This window comes from Cupressus sempervirens, chromosome 1 (genome assembly GCF_028749045.1).
Source record: "Cupressus sempervirens isolate cs-2001-9-10 chromosome 1, ASM2874904v1, whole genome shotgun sequence".
In the NCBI taxonomy this organism is placed as follows: domain Eukaryota; kingdom Viridiplantae; phylum Streptophyta; class Pinopsida; order Cupressales; family Cupressaceae; genus Cupressus; species Cupressus sempervirens.
Window position 1 is genome coordinate 760,770,354 of NC_143118.1, and position 20,786 is coordinate 760,791,139.

A 20,786-nucleotide genomic window follows, 5' to 3' on the forward strand; every position below is an offset into this window, starting at 1 on the left:
CTAAAAAAACTCTAAATTCATTTCCTTTAGTTGGCAATAATGGCATGATAAACTTGATAATAGAAAAGAATAATAGCAGTGAGTTGCAAACGGGAGTTTACTGAAATCAATGACCAACGCAAAGACATTAACCATACATATTGATGAAAAGTAATTTGTTTTAACATTTTATCAAGTTAGAAATTAAATTCTAGACCCTAATATTAATTATGTACCACAAAACCTAATCCTCTGTAGGTAGATTTTTGTGTAGAATATATGCACAAAAAGCACTACCTATCAAAGTGCAACCATACATATTGAATGCAGGACTCATTCCTGAAGTAACCTGTATTGCACACCAAAAATGAAAAAGTTAAAAAAAACTCTAGTAGCAAAAGATCTACCATCATAACTGAACAATGACCAAAAGCAAGAGGGATAGTTTCAAGCAATTTATGGATTTTTAGTTTAAAATTCTTGAAGAGGTAAGGTAAAGCAAACTTGCCTTTTTCCCACGTGTCAATGTGAGCCTAATGTGAGCATTATTTCGCATTCCATTTGAAATAAGCGTTGTAAAAATTGCTCGCTTTACCTGAAAACATTGTATAAAATGCTCAAGCATGGAGTGCAAAAAATCCATGGCTTTTTGAAAACTTTGTTGACCCAAATAATAGATGAGTACTAGACATGCCTCACTCCGATCAGGGACATTTAAGAATGCCATAGCTTTTGCAGAATCAAATAACCTGTGCCAAAGAACAATTAATGTCAACCCTGTCATTACATTCATGTTGAATTGAAAATTCCTATCAGGTCCATGTAATTTTAAGGAGCTAGAAAATGGATGTAACATGCCACAAGCACCAGCAATCTTGCATGTATACTTTATAAGGAGACCAATTTATTCTTTGATTCACTTTGATCCATTTGTGCATCCATACATAACTTGAAATCTGATGTTTCCTTTTCTGAAATATGGAGAAATTTTCTATGGACCATGGTATATCTAGAATACAGACCTATCTAAATGGTCATCCAGTTTAAAAACTTTGCCATTATAAACACGAAGTCCTTCCCAAACTCCATCACCACCTTGAACAATTGAATCAAATACAGATACCTGTCAAAACAAACAGGTAAGTTTTTTCAAAGTTTCTATTTTGCATTAGTGTGACATCAAGTTTTCAAAAAAAAGTGATATATCATTATTTGGGCACAAACAACCTTATGGATGCATATGGACTTAAAATTACTACAGGGTGCTTTGAATCTTTTCTAAACTAAAATAATATGCTCCAAATTTCAATCAAGTGAAAAACAAAAAGGCAACTACAAAAATATCTAAAATAAATGCAGAATGAAAATGGAAATTTCAGATATTTCCTTGAATTAATTTTCCAAATGTATATTCAGATAAGCTCTTCTAACTTTAAAACAGAGGTCTTGAATCAACCCTAACAAAGATTTCAATACATATTTGTGAGAGAAAGACATTGAATTGCCACCTTAGCGCTTTCACGAGGAAGAAGCTCATCGCCAACCCAAACAAGCAGCTTCTCATTAGAAGGAACTGGAAGACTTAGTACCATTAAGCCATGAGGCCGTAGAACATTGCGCTTGAGCATGTTGTAAAAGGGCATACATTGCTCCAACAAACTATAAAGCTTAAATGGGAATGGCTGATCAAATGTCAAACATGTAAATTAGTAAAATATAAAACAATATAATCTATAATGGTTGCTTGGAGTATCACACGACTACACAATAATTTTAAAAAGGATGTAAAGCAGGAGATACATGCATCTAGGTTCTGTGTGAGCTTTTCTTTACTGTATGACCCACCAGGTGGGAACTTATAATGCTCACTTCATTCCAAGTGCATTTAAATGCATAAAAAAAGATGCATTCTGTTTTAAATATCTATGCACACATATCAGGGTTCACCATACAATTTTTCAAACAAAATCACTAAACAACATAACAAGAGATAAATACCTTTGGGTACAATGGTGGAGGCTCAAAACCCACAGACTTGTGAACACTTTTATACCACCAAGGAGCCCATAAGCCATCTATTTGCTTTGGACCAGCTTCCCATCTGCCAAAGATCTGATCAGCATTCCAGAATTCAAAATAAAAAATCAACAGCAGAGAAAGGAACAAGACTTCTCTAATCTTATTATAAGTTTCCTTTTTTATTTTCTTTGAAACAAATGTATAACGTATTGCTGTAACAGGCATCAGTCATCATGTAAACAAGTCATTCAGCAACCCCAAGCAGAATGCAAAGTTTAGATAATTACAATAACTATGCAGATGACTAAAACCTAAATATTTCAAGACTACCCTAATATTTAGGGAAAAAAGAATTAATTGACTGTAAACAACTACTTTATATAAAAGTGTCCTCCCAGCAGCTACAATACTGTCAATGATCTATAAGGCCATCCATGGGAAGCTTTTGGATGGAGCTCCACGCCAAACATGCAGAAAGCCTGAAAGCTGCCAAAAACTTTATTTGCAGGTTTTGGTTAAATAGTACTAGAAAGGATTAGGTTCCTACAGGGCAGCGAAGGCCATCTACTTGACTCAAGGGAGACTTAAAACCAGTCTTTTGCAAGTTTCCTAGAAGGAGGTCTGAGTGGGGGTGGAGGGATAAGGTTTGGAGACAGCAAACAATTTCCATTAATTACATCATAAATGCTAACGATTAATCAAAATGGCTTAACTTACAGTAGCATGACCCATATTCAAGAATAACTTGTCACACCAAAGTGCAAAAGGAATTCAAATACCCAAGGTTTAAATGGGAAAAACTCAAGGTAAAAGCATTGTTTCCTTCTTGCACTTTTTGGGGATGAAATAACAAATTTCAAGTTAGATCCTCCCCAATAAATGGTTAGTCTTTTGGTGTAATGGTTGGGCCTTAGTGGTATCAGAACTGAGGTCTCGAGGTCAAGACCCGTAATGTGTGGTGGGTTGTAATGTCCCGTCCATGGGTGGTGTGCCCCAGTGACCATGTACCCAAGGTCTCCATAATTGGGGGTTGGTCCCTGCCCTTGGATGCTCCGGTCATGGGATATGTACCCTGGGTAGCCACCCTTATCACTAGACCAATCTTTTGTGTCCCCATTTGAGCAAGTTCCTGTAGTTGGCATGGTCAATTCACCATCGTGACCCTTGTGAGCTGATAGTGGATTTGAGGTTCTTAGTTGTGGGGTTATAGGCTCTCCAAAGACCTATGGTATGTTTTGGCTCTATTTGAGAGACTTACTATTTATAGTGAGTCAGCAATTGGTTTCGATGAGTTCAGTTGAGTTAGAGAAGTTCAATGATGCTCCAATTTTTATTTTGGACTTCTGGTTTGGGCTCCAATAATCTTGGAGGGAGTGTCTATTTATAGTACGTCAACCCGTCCAATTCATTCATCATCTTTTTTCATCAAGACCACTCTGGTGTTGTCAAATTTCGATTCTAATGCTTCTTCAGTCATTTTTGCAAGACGGGTGAATTATTATTATTATTCATCTAAATATGTTGAGATTGTTATTTTTGTTGGTAGTATTTATTGGCCACCTGAGTGTCATTGCTCGTTGGAACCAAGTTGAAAAGTTTTCAATCTTGAGCACAAGAAACAATGTCCTCACTTGTAAGAATTTCATGATAAGGTTGAAAGGGTCATTTTTGGGAGCCAAAAGATACTAATAAATTATATTATTGGCACGTTATAAAATGTTGTGTTGAGGAAGCTTCTTAGGTGAAGTTGCATTTGGAGAATTTGTGCCATTGGGAGATTATAAATATGAGCCCACTTGATGAGAAAAGCATCTGATTATTTGATTATTAAATTTTCTTTTGTTGTCTTAGTGACTTTTCTAAGTTTATGGATTTTTGTGCCCTTGATGAAGTGAAGCTTATTGTGCATTTCCATAGCTAAGGTATTGTGGTTAAATCTGAGGATTATTCTAATTGAATTGTCTTCCACGTCTATATTTTCCTGTTGCTTTGGAAGGAGAGATTGGTGCTGAAAGAAATTGTTTGGGAATCAAGAGAATTTTCTACTGCTGTTAATCCATCACCCATGCAATTTGAATATTGAAATTTTGGGCATATTCAAGGCTGCCGATCATTACAAGGGTTGCATTCGGTAGCATCTGTGATTTGTAGACACTCCACACCCACCGCGGACATTCTCCATTAACCTGCAAGTAGCATTCAAGCCCTGCAATCTGCTATATGTATCCGTGATCTGACTTTACGAGGCTTGTGCTTGACAGCTGGGCTCTATTACATGGTGCAACTTTGGGCTTGGTGTTAACACTTACAGTTTGCTATATCTGCAATGGATGCCTAGGATTTGAGGAGTTTGGAGGCATTAGAATTTACTGCAACCTGGAATGTTGGTAATTCTGAATTCTAAGCACTCAGCTTCTTGATTGGCAACATTTTGGGAGGCTGTGATTATCACCCTCAGGTTCATCATTGAATATAATCAATAAATGCTCAATGTTCAATAGACGTTATGTGTATTAGCTATGTATGTTGTGGAATTTGCAGCTAATTGATAATCTAATATTATAGCTGCAGCATAGTAATGGTTTGGTATTTGCTCTAGTATTGTAATTCTAATTTTTTGGGCATAGTATTGGCTAGCATTTGAAAGTGGGATGTTATTAATATATTGCAAAATTCATTGATAAAGTTCACAAGATTGATATATTAATCAAAATGGTATAAGAGTTGCATGCCAAATGTTTGTCAAAATGCCAAACTATTGAATTGTGAAAGAAATTGATGTTTGTTTAAGCAATCGCTACTTGAGGGTTGTTACAGCCTATAATGTCCCCTTTTTCTAGGACATTATAATTCTTTGTGGCCAGCTCACTTCGCCTAGGTTTTAGGGGCGAAAAGGTTCTTTACGGGGTTCAATTCGAGATTTTGCCTAGACATTTCCAGTTCCAAACCCATCAAAGCAGTTTTGGCAAGTTGTCCAGATACTATCTTTAGCAAGTAATCAGAGCTCAATATTTTTGGTACTTCAGTGTTGGGTTGGAAGCGTCTCGCCGAGAGCTTTCCAACAAGCTATTGCACGAGCTTATCCAAGTTCGTTTGGTCAATTATTTTAATGCTTGACGATTTTATGGTTTACTAGCTAAGTGACTTTAAAGGTTTATTTAACTCATCACTTTATTTAAAAAGTACTATGTTCATTTAAGTGACTAAAGGACAAAAAACTGTTTTATCCCACATTGCTTAAAGATGCGTGCATCCCATTGGGAAAAGGGATAAAGGTACAACATACTCTACATGGGAGGATATATGAAGAGTATAATATTCAAGCAAATATTAATCTGGGAACTGGAAACAGTTGTTGGTTTCTTCTTCTAGGACACAAACCCTTGGAGAAGCGTTTGAACGTTGGACACAAACCTAGCCTTCTTACAGGTTTCATTTATATTTGCCAATCTGATTGTTTTTGCTGTTTGTAAGATTGGATCATATGGTTATTAGCATGTTATTGTATTGCTGTTGTAAAATACATTGACGTATTTGATAGTTATCTAAGATAATTCCTGATTTATATATGTACCATTCTGAATATTGGAGGAATAAACAAGTTTGTTGAGACTTATTGAATGTAAATCTGCTGGTTACAAATCTGTTGAAGCTCTAGAATTTACATTGCATATTGGTTATTTGTTCGGGTTTTTAAATCTGCACTTTAGTATTAAGGGTTTTGGGAAAATATATGAAAAGGATTATTACAGTGGTATCAGAGTTGGTTTTCTTGCCAGCCTATTATATTATATCAGCAAATAAAGTACAGGAAGGAAAGAAAACTCAAAAAAGTTTATGAGATCAACACAAGAATTTTGATATTGAATGCTCAGATTTAAATCTCTGTTTACTTGAAAGTGACTGGTATCTCTTAAGGACGAAAACCCTTAAGATTCTTGGCAATACTGGACGTAGCCCCGATCTTTGCCATTTTGGTGAATTGGAAAGTTAATGCAGTAAGGAAGATCAGAAGTAATCGAATGAAATCAGGTTAATGAGAAGCGACTAACTTCATTAAGGTCATAGGTTTTCTGTGAGAGCAAGTGTTTCAGGGTGCTGATAGGGAAAAACATAGTCTACAGGTTTGGTGGCAAATGCTAGAGTTCGAGTGTGTGAAGCCTGGAAATAGCAGGTTGTGTCCAGACATGTTCGCAGTAAGGGCAGTTTGAAGTTTTGTTCACGTCATGACCAGTCGAGCTACAGTTTTTGGGTTAATCCCCGCCTACCATGGGAGGGCAGTAGCACTAGCATCCTTCACGCGGGAGTTCTGAAGGAGGTCGAGCCATTGGACGGTATTGAGGTTTTGTTTAACGCCCAATCAAGAGCGTGGAAGCATTAATCGCGTGGCAAAGAAATACGTCACCCAGTCAAAACGCAGTGCCGAGTAACTCTCAAAGGTCAAATTCCAATCTGATAAAGGGGAAAGGGTGTAGCAATACTGCACTCAAGGGCTTATACGAACTGAAAGATTGAAGTGTTTATTGGAGGCCGAGTTTCATTGCTCATTCTTGATCGCTGAAGGAAGTCACAGGGTCATCTACTCACGCACAGAACCAAGAGGTTGAGTTTCACGTGTTCCCGTGAGTTGTTGTTCGCGCCAAGGTTTACAACATTTGTAGAGTGGAAGTTTAAAGGTATTGATCACTAGAGGGAGCCTGGTGTAGTTCGAAACACATTAACATTCCTTATGGGCGCACAGGCAGCGAGTAAAGGAAACTCACGCAATACACAGGCATCGACAGTCCATGTTTTTACAATCACAAACCACCCTGCAAATCCATTACCAGGAAGTCTATTCAGCCGTCTACCAAGTATATATCTTTGGTTGAAGTCGGTTTAGGGTTTTCTTGGTTATCCACGAATGCAGTAAGGCGGAAATACTCTAAAGGCTAAGCGGCATATACAGGTGATGCCAAGCAGACAGGCCAATGCTGCCACGGGAGATAACATTATAACGTGCATAGGAGGACAGGCTTAGACTGCGTGAGAGGAAAGGCCACTAACATGTGCAAGGTTTAAGCTATCGTGTACCTGGTATCCAACATAATCTTCTAAATCGAGTTTCTTTTTCGCTTCCAGAAAAGAGCGTAGGTTTGATATATGGGCGCAGTGGCAGTGGAAAGATAACATTATTGCAGGTTCTCAGTGGCTTAGCAAAACCGGCAGAAGACTCAATCTGTTTAAAAAAGAAAAGGCTAGGTGGGCAGTCAAACGAGTCTGAACAAATTTTATCATCTTCAAATGTTGGCCTTGCTTTCCAATTTCTAGAGAGGTACTTTTTGGCTGATACTAGGCTGGGGAGCATTGCCATAAACAGTCCAATGAGTCGAGATTGCTTTGAGTTCTCAATACCATCAACGGCAAGTGGCTTCCAGTGGGCAAGGTATACTAATAAGTGAAGGAAGCCGTCTTATTAGGAGGGCATCATTACACTGGTTTGTCATTCTGAACATTCTTTTTGCATATACTTGAATATTTGTTGTTGAAAACATTTTAAAATGCTAAGAACGATTGTTACTCACATTGTGAAAAAGTGGGTGAAATAATGCAAATCTCAGTTCGGATATGATTGTGAATTTTCTTTGAGTTGTTAATGTGATGCAATCATTGGTTTGAGCCAGCAGAATCTCCGAGCAATAGTGTATGGACTGAAACTATAATCTCTGTTAGTAAAAACATATCCAAATTCAGCTTGGGTTTCTAAATTCACATTCAGAATAGTACAGTGGTTCCTAGTTGATGTGTTCCCTCGGTTCACCACATGAGGGTGTATACAGCCCTTCTATACAAATTCCTATTAATTAGCAATCAGCATTTGGCGCAGTGATATGCAAACTATTCTCCATGGGTTTTCTATGTTTATTCAATCTCTTGTTGAAACATTGAGTATTAAGTTCAATTTGATACCCATTTTCGTGATGAAATCTGGAAATGCTATTGGTTAAATGCATCAATTCCTAGTATTAGAATTAGTACGCAGTGGTTTAGGCTGTTCAAAAGTATTGTCCTGAGGGTATTAGAGGTTGTGGGATAATTGTTTGACAAAATTACCAATTATAGATCGGAATTCTCTGGTTAGAATTAGCCAAGAATATTACAATGAATTCAGTTCTGGCACTGAGAATCCAGTAAAGATTAGCAAAACCACACTCAGGGCTGTACAGGACAGTATTTAAGCTGAAGACTTTTTGTGGTTTCAGTATTAAGCCAAATGATACCTGCAGCAAGAATCAACTGGACGACAATATAAAGGTTGCCACCACAAAGGAGCAGATAGAGTTTGATGATAATTCTGATAATATATTGAGCAGGAGTGTATAAACAAACATTCAATTACTGAGCAAGTCATTGGTATTACAAAACTAGGAAGTTTATTACAGTGAACTGGACATTGAATCGGTTAGTTAATCATGTTTACTTCAAGTACCCAAAAGCGGTGGGACCAGAATATGGAGAAGCTTAAATAAAGTTTGAAAAGGTTGAATGAAAATCAGAAAAGGATGAATGAATTGATTTTAGACCCTACAAAACTAGATAAAGTGGCACGATGTATGGTTTCCATTATTAAGAGGACTACATCACAGAACGAAGAGAAAGAGGAACAAGAGGTCTCTATAGTATCTAAAAGCCTCTATGATGAATTCCCAACAGTTAGTGACCATCATACAGCTGACCTTATGGAGAGCAAAAATCAGACCTTAGAAAACAAATTAGAAAATTCATTTGATGACAATGAATCCCAAGGTCATGATATGGATGGACACAGAGTCACCTTGGAAGTGGAAGTGCATGAAGATACTGTTATATCAAAAGCTTCTACTTCACCAGTTGAGCCATCCTTGAGGTGCATGGCAACAGAACCCTAGATATTGAGGAGTGCCTAGATGACAGCATACACGATGCTGCTTATCATATGGTGAGTGACATTGATTCAGCTCCGTATCACAGTGTGGAGGACAAACTGGAAGATTTGTGTGGAATTATTTCGTCACAAGGGGATCATCATTTAGCAAGCCAATTAAAGGTTAATGACAGGATGGTTGCCACAACCGTTAAGCATTTTGATGTTGCTCGTCAAATGTTGGCCACCTATGGTTGGGGTACTCCTTTGACAGATGAGCATGGTGATAATGTTTTTTCCCTTGCAGAGATACATGCACTCCGAGAAGCGATTGGATTGATGAAACAAAATTACCTACAACTACTTGCAGATAGAAATTTTCTTCTTGAGTGGGATTGCATTTGTTATTATGCATTGCAGGGAAACGAGGAGAAGGTCGATAAGCTCACTCATGAGCTTGAGGTGACTATGGACTCTTTGCAAAGTGCCCAGTTGGCCCTTCAACAGTCGCAATTACAGATCCAGAAGCTTTCAGAGGAGTTGAGTTTGGCACAGTCTCCACCAGCTGCAGATATAGTACAATTACATACATAGGTAGTTGATAAGGATCTTATATCTACGGGTTGTAGTAGGGATATGGTTACATTTATCATAGATATAGTTTATGAGGTTTCAGCTGGGATGAGTACCTTGGTGGAGAACAGTAGAGAACCACTATTTGTATCGAGTTCTCCTGAGGTCAGTGCCATGACAGTTGATATAGTACAATTTACTAGTAGCTCTTGTGTCACAATGGTGGATTCTCCTGAGAGTTGTGTGGTAGTACACGATGCTACTTCGTCATCCACACAGGGCATTCGCAGAGTATCATATGGTTGGGAGTATAACTCTCATGTTGATTTGTTTCCATCTCCTAGAAGAAAATCTGTCACTTCATTCCATGCAACTGATTTTGGACGCTAGCTTGTTGATTTTCAAAGTCAGAGGGATCAGTTATTTGATTCAAGTGTTTCTAGTGATGAGCCATTGACAGAGGTTGGAGCATTTTACCACAAATACACAATGAGGAGTGCTCATCATTTTTCTTTTGACCCACACAAGGAGGACTTGATGATGCATCAATGTGGATTGGTTCCAGAATTATATCATCCTTTGTGGGAAGGGTATTCACCATCTTCGGAAGGTGGGATTAGTGGATGCAAGCATCCAACTCAGCTGTTTGTGGGGGATTACTTGCAGGGAAAGCTATCAGTTATACATCATGCTGATATGTATCCAACATGGTTTGCTACGTCTATGTCACAAAGTTCTCTTATGGGTACATAGTTACAAGATGACTATGGTGTCAGTTGGCATGATGGTTTGGTTAGTTATCACATCCATGGGAGTTTAGCAGGAGTTGTAGAGAGACGTTGTGTTATAGACGTTACCAGGTATTTTTACCCCTATATGGCGAATGGATGTGGGGTTCAATTTTTTTGGGTTCCAGGTGGCGACAGGTTTGACACGATGTATTGGTTGATTGGGGATCCAGGTGTTCTAGTGGATTATGCTATGACTATGATCTGTGTGTTTCGACCTTCTGACACATCAGAATTCCAGAGATTAGGATTACTCAGTTTCCACCAGGGTGATATAGTGGTGGAGTCAGATTGGCTGGATCTACCATTGGCATTGGTACGGATATCGCCGGAGTGGTACAGTGGTACAGTGGTGCAGATACTACAGGAGCTGGGGAGTGGTATCTCAGTCAGTGCACGAGTTCTCATTTGCGATCCAGGGGGAGCATCCCTATGCATATTATCATCTTGGGGTGGATATTGGTATATTGCCGAGCTCCCATCATCACTTGATAGTAGAGACTCGTAGAGGCACTCATGGAGTGAGGCATTCATTCTTACTGAGGGAAGTGGCACACGGGGCAGTAGCACATGACCGTTGGTGTCCCTTTATGGTAAGACTTGGGATTCTGGCATTCAGTTATCAGGCACATTGATTCCTCTTGTACTATTTCACCATTTTGAGTTTGGGAAGATGCATGCTAGGGTACATCGGCTAAAGAGTAAAACCGCATTCTTGAGGTGGGTATGTGATCCTGGCATTTGGTTTCTACTGGTATGAACAGATTGCTTGAGGACAAGCAATCTTTAAGAGGGGAGGCTTTGTAATATCCCCTTTTTCTAGGACATTATAATTCTTTGTGGCCAACTCACTTCGCCTAGGTTTCAGGGGCAAAAAGGTTCTTTATGGGGTTCAGTTCGAGATTTGGCCTAGACATTTCTAGTTCCAAACCCATCGGAGCAGTTTTGGCAGGTTGTCCAGATACTTACTATTTTGGTAAGTAATCAGGGCTCAATATTTTTGGTACTTCAGTGTTGGGTTGGAAGTGTCTCGCCGAGAGCTTTCCAACGAGCTATTGTACGAGCTTATCCGAGTTCGTTTGGTCAGTAATTTTAATGTCTGACGATTTTATGGTTTACTGGCTAAGTGACTTTAAAGGTTTATTTAACTCGTCACTTTATTTAAAAAGTACTATGTTCATTTAACTGTCTAAAGGACAAAAAGGTGCTTTATCCCACATTGCTTAAAGATGCGTGCATCGCATTGGGAAAAGGGATAAAGGTACAACAGACTCTACATGGGAGGATATATGAAGAGTATAATATTCAAGCAAATATTAATCTGGGAACCGGAAACAGTTGCTGGTTTCTTCTTCTAGGACGCAAACCCTTGGAGAAGCATTTGAAAGTTGGACACAAACCTAGCCTTCTTACAAGTTTCATTTATATTTGCCAATCTGACTGTTTTTACTGTTTGTAAGATTGGATCATTTGGTTATTAGCATGTTATTGTATTGCTGTTGTAAAATACAGTGACGTATTTGATGGTTATCTGAGATAATTCCTGATTTATATATGTACCTTTCTGAATATTGGAGGAATAAACAAGTTTGCTGAATCTTATTGAATGTAAATCTGCTGGTTACAAATCTGTTGAAGCTCTAGAATTTACATTGCTTATTGTTTATTTGTTTGGGTTTTTAAATCTGCACTGTAGTATCAAGGGTTTTGGGAAAATATATGAAAAGGGTTATTACACAACCCCACACACTTAACACCCTAGGTAGCCACCCTTATCATTAGACCAAATCTTTTGGTGTAGTGTTTAGACATTAGGAGTATTAGAGCATTTCCCCATCACCGAAGCATGTGAGAGTGGGGACCACCCCTCGATTACACAAACCCCGGACATGTGGTCACCGGGGCACACCACCCGCATCTGGGACATTACATATTATATTCTATCTCTTGTGCAATGTCCCATCAATTTCATGTCCTATCAATAGACATCTATTCAAAGCATACTGGCATTCATCTTCCATAACCCATTATACATTGCAAGCAATTGTAAATTGATGCATTTTTTGTAATCTTTCTCAAGTTTTTTTTGTACAACCCTGAAATGATAATTGATAGATATTAAATATTAAACAAAGGAGAAGAATACTCCTTAAATTGGCAATTACAAGAATATCTTTCCATAATGGAAACGATTGAGAACTAAATTACTAAACCCACAAACAACTTATAGAACAGAAAGTTGCTAATAACTAACAAGCAAACATAAAATGAAGTCACCAAAATGACCTTTATACTAAATATTACTGTATTACTTCAAAATCTACCTTAAAGGGTCATTCTATTAACTACCCTATAGAAGACTTGACATAATTTGTAGGTCATTTGGCCACGATACCTTTTCTCCAGATCACTACGATATGAGTATCCTGCTAACACACTTACCTAGTTGGACATCTAATCAGCCAACCACTTTCTACGGAACTTCCTCATTTGACCAAGAAAAAGAAAAAGTTGAATGCCTTCTAATCTGATTGTGAGTAACCTGGCCATCCCTCTCATTATCTAAAAAACTGAGATCAACTGCTCAAGAAAGCTTTGATTTTTATTGTTAAAAACCCAGTAAAAAAGAAAAATTAAACCATGATTTTGCTGAAAATTGTCCATAGAAATTTCTGCAAAACAGCACCATGATTTTGTGGATAAAACATCAAACCCTTGATATAATTTAAGATTTTGTGAAAAAAGACATCAAAAACTCTAGCATGCAGGAACACTATTTGCCCTACAAACTTTGGGTACTATCCAAAACAATTTGCAAGAAACCATACTCTATACAAATTGTCGAAACAATTTGTTGAAGAAGTAAAATAATGATTTTGGGAAAAAATCAACAAACACCTTCATTTTGAAGAAAAACAGTCAAAACCCACAATTTTAAAAAAAATTGTCAAAAACCCTACAAACCCTCGACAAAGGGATCTACGGTTTCTGGAAAAACAATCGAGTAAAACACTTCTACATCAGAAAAATTACAATTTTTAGGGAAAATGTCACTAAAAACTCGTCACATTTTTCTAGGAAAAAAAAGTGAAAAAACATCAAGGTAGATGTAGGTCTGAATAAGCCATGCCCTTGCGCAACCATTGCTCTATAAAAAGAAAATGTCAGAGGTTGCATATGAACACGAACCCTAGACATGTTATTCATAAAAAAAAGCTTCCATAGTACAGTAAAAACCCCATGAACAAGAAGTTCACAAGATATTTCCAAAAAAAATCACTAAAACTCTTCCAAAAAACCTTGTTTCAAAAACAAAATCCTTCAGAAACTCTTGATATGAGAAAATAATGACTCAAAAAGCCTTTGATCAAAATTTTATTAGAAAAAACTTTAATCTTATATAAAAAATAAATACAATATCTTCTACAAAAGTTGAAGAAATTTCTACGATACCTCATGATTTTTCATAACAATTTGTTAAAAAAATTCTCTAAACCTATGAAACTATGAAATGATTATCAATTGATGTCAATATTAAACAAAGGAGAGGAATAGTCCTCAAATAGGCTACTACAAGGAAAAAATTCCATAACAGAAATGATCAAGAAGAACAGAACAGAAAGTTACTGAACTTACTAAACAACATAAAGAACCGCAAATTACTAAAAAGCAACTTAAAAGAAAGTTACTTAAAAGACCATTATACTAAATGTTACGATATTGCACAATATTACTTTAATATGCCCAGCCTATTTTACACTTATTTTTGCATTTAGAGATATAAAAACATAGATGAGGCATATTAATTTTTTGGTCGGCGGAGAATTTTAAGAATTTCCTTTGAATTTATTTATTTTAAATCTATGTTTAATAGCCCAGGTTAAAGCCACAGAGAACCATTACTAAAAGAGTCGAATGTGCTCCTTGACAATATGGTCAACCATATGGCGTACTATTTTACAGTTAACCATCTGTTTTCAGCATAAGCCCTCTTTGTTCAAGTAAATTAGGTTTTTTGAAATGAACTATATTTTGACATCAACAAGAAAAATTGTTTTTCCTATGTTTTTACAAATGTAACTTCATCTTTTAGTCTTCCAGGCCTTTGCAGCTTTAGTTGAATTTTAGCATAGCTCAATTCACACCAATATGAGCGAAATCCAAATCACACAAGTCATATGAGGTACACTTAATCAGCTTTAAAACAGATGTGATATTTTGAATTAAATTTCATCAGAAAGAAAGTGATATTGTTTGATCCATGATTCCATACTTGAGCATTGAAATCTGGAAAGGAATGTCTAGAGCATCACAGAGGCAACGTAGTGTACCCTGCATAGGAAATAAAAAGTTTAAATTAATAATTTTCTGCTAAAACATCATTATAATGAGACTAGATAAAACAAAATTAAAATAAATCAATTTCGAATGCCAACAATATCTTGCTTATCATCAGGACAGTACTAAGTATATACATACAAGATGTATAAAAAATAATACATTATTATCAAATATAGTAGTAGACACAAAAGAAAAATCAAGTTGTTTATTTTGCTTATACATAATTATCCCATTGTCCACTTCATTTCCACAATTTTAATTAGTCACTGATTTTCTACATGCAACATCCACCAAACGAGCTGCATATAAAACTTTTCCATTACAAAAGTAATCCCCTAAAGAACTAATGCGTCTGTTTTCTTTTATCTGTTCACCTGTAATGAGAACATAAGATATAGTTCTCTAGCCTTGCTTACTAACAGACACATTCCTCACTTTCTCAAATTTCTATTGGTGATGCTGGAATATCACAAATCAAGTAATATGGCCATTAACAACCACGTAGATAAATGTCTCTGATATCATTTAAAGATACCAATTTTTTGTAGCTTATTTGTTAAGGTCATTTGGCTTCCTTGGTAAAACTACATTGGTTCAGGTCATCATATAGATCATATCAGGTAAGGGATTCTGATAACAGTTGATGTTTACCAACCTTGAAAATTTATCTTTTCCCAGGTGTTTTTGTTGAAATTCAATGATCAGATTAAATATGAAATGTTTTTATTCTACAAGATATGGTTTTACTTATGTAATGAAGATAATGCATTTGGACTACAAGTCTGATTGCAGACCACATTAATTATTAATACTAACAAGTCTGGCTTTCAACTATGTTGACTATGATATATAGTATATACATATCTCTGACTGTGTTCTATTCAAAGAATATTATATGCAGGTGTCCGCAAAAGACAAAATGAAAAGGACTATGTTATGTGTTCACTGAAGTATTCACGACAGACTAGCCACAGATATGTTAATCTTTCTATCTGTTTGATAACCTGTATCCACTGTTGTGTTTGCAGATGTGTTTTTCACGATGAGGGGCTCAGCAGTTTAAATCCCACCTTGAAGAATTGTATATTGATGTGTTTGTTGTGATGATAAACTGCAGGTCGATGTTTATTTTTTATATACCATTGGGGAGTCACGTCCCAATGTGAGTAACTGTAAAAACCCCAGCTGGCTATAGCCTTAACAATCATCAATTTTCCTCTGCTAATCAATAGTCTAACATTTCGTCAAACATTTGGCAATCTTTACTGTTGTTGCAAATTTGATAATCTGATTTTCAAAATTACACTAGAGAATGCAATTGGGCACTTACAATTTCAGATTCATTTAATACTAAGAAGTTTGTATGAATGCCAACATTAATTCATAATTCTGCCCTACAAACTGTGCAACTATATAATTATTAAAGACAAACGATTTGCTCCAGCTTTAATTCATTATCAACAATGTTTCAAACAAATAGTAGCAACAATAATATTTAAAATGCAAAGAACCTGGAAATATAGATTGGCTTTGACTTTTAATTTGCAGTCCAATTTGAATCTACAGCAGCCCCAATAATATATATCGCAAGCCATATAAATTGAACGCAGCTCTTGAAAATTGTAACACAGCCCCTTAGAGATGTCACACAAACTCTCCTTAGGTGAACATGACCCTACAATTGATAAACTGCTGCCCTATAGTGAAACGGAAGCCCTATAACACTCAAATTGAACTCCCAAGCAGGACGTAGAAGCATAAAATTAATAATTCGGCCGTCAATTCGCTCTCTAGAATCCAATCTTCAACACTTGTTCAATCAACTTCTCAATAACAATAGATACAATAGAGAAGCAATCACAATTTGCTTTACCTCAGCAGCAAATTGCAAGATAAACTCAGAATCTAACCCTTATACTTCAGCAAGGACACAAAACCACAAACTCAAAATTGTCACAAAGACAACAAGCAAAGAGATAAACAAATAATCGGATGCTTTACTCATCAAATAAGCTCATATTTATAATCTCCAAATGGCACAAAATTTCCCAAATGAACTTCACTGAAGAAGCTTCCCACATATAAAATTAAAATATAATAAAGTGTCATTATAAACTAATTCATTAATTGCTTTTGCCTCCGAAAATGACCTTTTCCACCATAACTTTAAATTCTGACACGTAAGGCCACTGTTTCTTGTTCCCATGATTTAAAAATTTTCGTCCCGATTCCAACGAGCTATGATACTAAGGTGACCAACCAACAACACTATCAAAAATAGCAACCTCAGTGTATTTATATGAATAATAATAATTCACCCGTCTTGTGAAAACAACTGAAGAGGCATCAGAATCAAAATCTGACAACACCAAAGTGATCCTGATGATGAAAGATGATGAATGAACCTGACGGGGTGACTTGCTATAAATAGACGCTCCCTCCAAGATTCTTGGAGCTCAAACTAGAAGCCCGAAATAAAAACTAAGAGCATCCTCCAACTCCTCTAGCTCAACTGAGCTCATCGGAACCAACAGATTGACTTAATATTAATAGTAAGTCCCTCAAACAGAGCCAAAACACACCATAGGTTGCTGGAAAGCCTATAACCACATAACTAAGACCCTCAAATCCCACTGTTAGCTCACGAGGGTCGTGATGGTGAACTGACCTAGCCAATTGCAAGAACCTGCTAAAAATGGGGACATTATAGTAACTCCACCATGGAATCACATCCCATCAAAGATGTGGCTCCCGATTTACTTAGTTAACATAAACACACTTTGAAATATTATCAACTAGCACTTAGTCAAACCAATATTCGATCAATCGGTCAAACTGATATGTTTGGTCAGTCGATCAGATGTGTGCGTGTCTGTGTATAATATAAGAATATATATATTACAAATAAATATTTGTGCAACAATAATATTATAAATAAATGGATGAAAATACTAGTTACATCTATTTATATTTATTTTTGACAACATTTTATCTGACTAAACTATCACATTAACACTCCCTCATAATAAAGGGTATCACATTGGGCTTGAATTTCTTAATAAAGCAAAATTGAGAGCGGATAATACTCTTGCTATGGATACTTGGGTTTATAATGAATTGAAATCTCTAAAGAAAACCACTGATGTTTTACAAGGGAAGCTGGATGATGAAATCATAAAAAGGAAGGCGCTGGAAGCTAAAGTTGGCAACATTCCTGAAAAGCTCTTGGAATATGAGGGCAACCTTCGTCAACTGCTAAAGTCCAATGAGAAAAATATGCACAATGTCACTTCTAGCCTTCTTGAGGTTGCGGCCAAGATGGCTAAAGGGTCTACTAACGAGGTTATGGCCAAAGGTTCTCATGTTGCTGGTGTTGCAAGTGGTGGTCAGAGAGAATGTACGAGGACTAGCACAAGGACATCTAATCCTATGTCTACTACTGCTTCTGTCAAAGATATTGTTGAGGAGGTTGCTGGTGTGGGCAAGCATTTGGCCACTGTCCTTAAGAAACTGGTCTAGTTTTCTTCCACTATTGTTATCTATCTGCCTTGTTTAGTTTGTTGTTTGTCTTTTGTTGCTAGTTGTTGGTCACTCCTACTGGAATTTAGTTCTTTCCGGCTGTTTTTTTGGGTTTTCTTGCCCCTTTGGAGGATTTGATATTTAATGCTTATCTTATATGTTGTATGGGGTTTCAGGTCCCCTCAAAACTCGTTTCTTCGTTTTTTGTTGGATGTCTTGGTATATATTGAAAATCTTTAGCATCTTGATGTAAGGGGTTTTGGGTCCCCTCAAAACCTATTTTTACCTTAATCCAAAACACTCCCTCTTAGTTTGAAAAGCTAAACACATACATATTACACCATTGGTAATATTTGAAATGGCAAAATTTAAGGATATCTTTGATTAGAAGATCTCCACCATTTTGATATCATGAGCATTGGCATTTTAGAATATCAACACATGATATTCACCACATACTCTAAGTATTGGCCTTTCAGAACATCAACATATGATATTCACCAAGTACTCAAATATATCTATGCAAGCAACTCATAGACTGTCAAATGAATGACATCTAACACTTAGTTGTTGATTTAAAAGATATTATCCATCATGATTTGTTTCAACATTTAGATAAAAAGTATATCATGATTTATAGTGTTAGATCATCGCCTTCCAATAAAATCTGCAAATACAAGTGATGATCATTCGAAAGTCGTCACTTTTTTATGTACACAAAGTCTCATATAATTATTAAATTTAGATTTTTTAAAATATAGTACAATAATGTGATATTCTGAGACTATCTCAAAAATTATAACTATGTCAAGTTCACTTTAAAAGTGTTCCACATTTATAATAAGAATAGCAAACTCGTGGGCAAGAGCCTACAACACAATGGTAAATTATGAGCCTCTTATAAGGGAGGTCTTGGGCTCGAACCTACTCAAATTAAATTAAAAATAACAATAATTAATCCAACAACATTAAAATTAATCTTGGCTTCGGCCTCTTACCTATCCAAAAAAAAGAATAGCAAACTCCCTCTTAATCCAATATTTACATGTATTATGGATATTTTGAACTTCTTTAAAATGCGAATCTCTCTGAATCTGTATCAAGGCATTTTGCTACTAAGTGACCATAGTTGTTACATCTAAAGCATTGCATTTTGGAGTAGTCTATATGTTTCCTTTTCCCTATGAATTTTAATTTCTTCCTTTTATCAACTTGAGTTATGAGAATCCGAATATCACCTTCAGTAGAAGTATCACCAATTCCTTGAGATATTAACATGCACTCATCTTGTATGCAGTCAGCCTTAATCGCTCAAGTTTAGGATGACTGGATCGAGAACATACTCTTCTAAAAGTTTCCCATGATGGTGGCAATGTTTTTAAAGCTATCATGGTTAATTCTTTGCCATCATAGATATGACCAATTGTAGAGAGTTGGTTCCTGAGTTCAGTTATTCTCATAAAATATGAGATGGGCTCTCCTTTATTCATCTTTATGTTGGAGAGTTTGTCTTTTAGTGCGAGGATCCTACTACTGTTATTTATCTCAAAAATCTCTTCAAGTGCTTTTAACATGTCATATGCTGAGTCCAGTTTTGTAACGATGGGAAGTATGTGATCCTTAACTCCGTCCACTACTAACTTCATGGCTTTAGTGTTGTCTTTTTCCCACTTACATAGTTCATCACTCTCCTTGGATGGTTGGTCAGATTTTACAATAAATTGTTTTAGATCGTGCTCCTTCAAGATTAACATTGTTCGCAATTTCCATGCTGCAAAATTTGAGTCACCTTCAAGCCTGTCCTCTAGTCTCATTCCATTCACCATTTTAGTTAAGAGTATTGAGTGCACTGGATATATAAATCTGATCAGGATTATCACTTAGACCTGCTCTGATACCATGTTGAAATTATCAGATTAAATATGAAATGTTTTTACTCTAGACGATGTGGTTTTACTTATGTAATGAACAGAATGCTTTTGAACTACAAGTCTGATTACAGACCACATCAATTATTCCTATTAACAAGTCTGGCTTTCAACTATGTTGCATATGATATATACATATCTCTGATTGTATTCTATTTAAAGAATATTATATGCAAGCATCCACAAAAGACAAAACATAGAGGACTATGTTATGTGTTCACTGATCACTTTAGTATTCACGACAGACTAGTTGCCAATATCTGTTCAATAACCTGTATCCACTGTTGTGCTTGCAGATGTGTTTTTCACAATGAGGGACTCGGCAGTTTAAATCCCACGTTGAAGACTTGCAAAATGATGTGTTCATTGTGATGATAAACTGCAGAACGATGTTTATATTTTATATGCCATTGGAAGTCACGTCCCATCGGAGACATGGGTCCTGATTTACTTAGTTAACATAAACAAACACACTTTGAAATATTATCGACCAGCACTTGGTCAAACCAATATTCGATCAGTCGGTCAAACTGATATGTTCGGTCAGTTGGTCAAGATGTATTACATTATTATTATTGAACAGTAATAAAACAAATACTCTCTCTCTCTCTCTCTCTCTCTCTCTCTCTCTCTCTCTCTCTCTCTCTATATATATATATATATATATATATATTTGTGCAATAATAATATAAATACATGGATGAAAATAATAGTTACATCTATTTATATTCATTTTCGACAACATTTTATCCCACT

The 20,786-nt window shown here is 36.3% G+C and overlaps 1 protein-coding gene across 1 annotated transcript in view; it reads right to left on the reverse strand.

Moving 5' to 3' along the window:
• The window catches only part of LOC149580124 (branched-chain-amino-acid aminotransferase-like protein 2), a 213,263-nt gene that overhangs the window by 83,682 nt on the left and 108,795 nt on the right, over positions 1-20,786 (reverse strand). The window contains exons 6-12 of the mRNA XM_089789539.1: positions 14,516-14,574; positions 1,978-2,080; positions 1,488-1,661; positions 1,002-1,102; positions 674-728; positions 488-574; positions 277-328 (exon numbers count right to left, since the gene is read on the reverse strand). Of these exons, the coding sequence (XP_089645665.1) occupies positions 277-328; positions 488-574; positions 674-728; positions 1,002-1,102; positions 1,488-1,661; positions 1,978-2,080; positions 14,516-14,574 (631 nt within the window). The remainder of the gene's footprint in view (positions 1-276; positions 329-487; positions 575-673; positions 729-1,001; positions 1,103-1,487; positions 1,662-1,977; positions 2,081-14,515; positions 14,575-20,786) is intronic.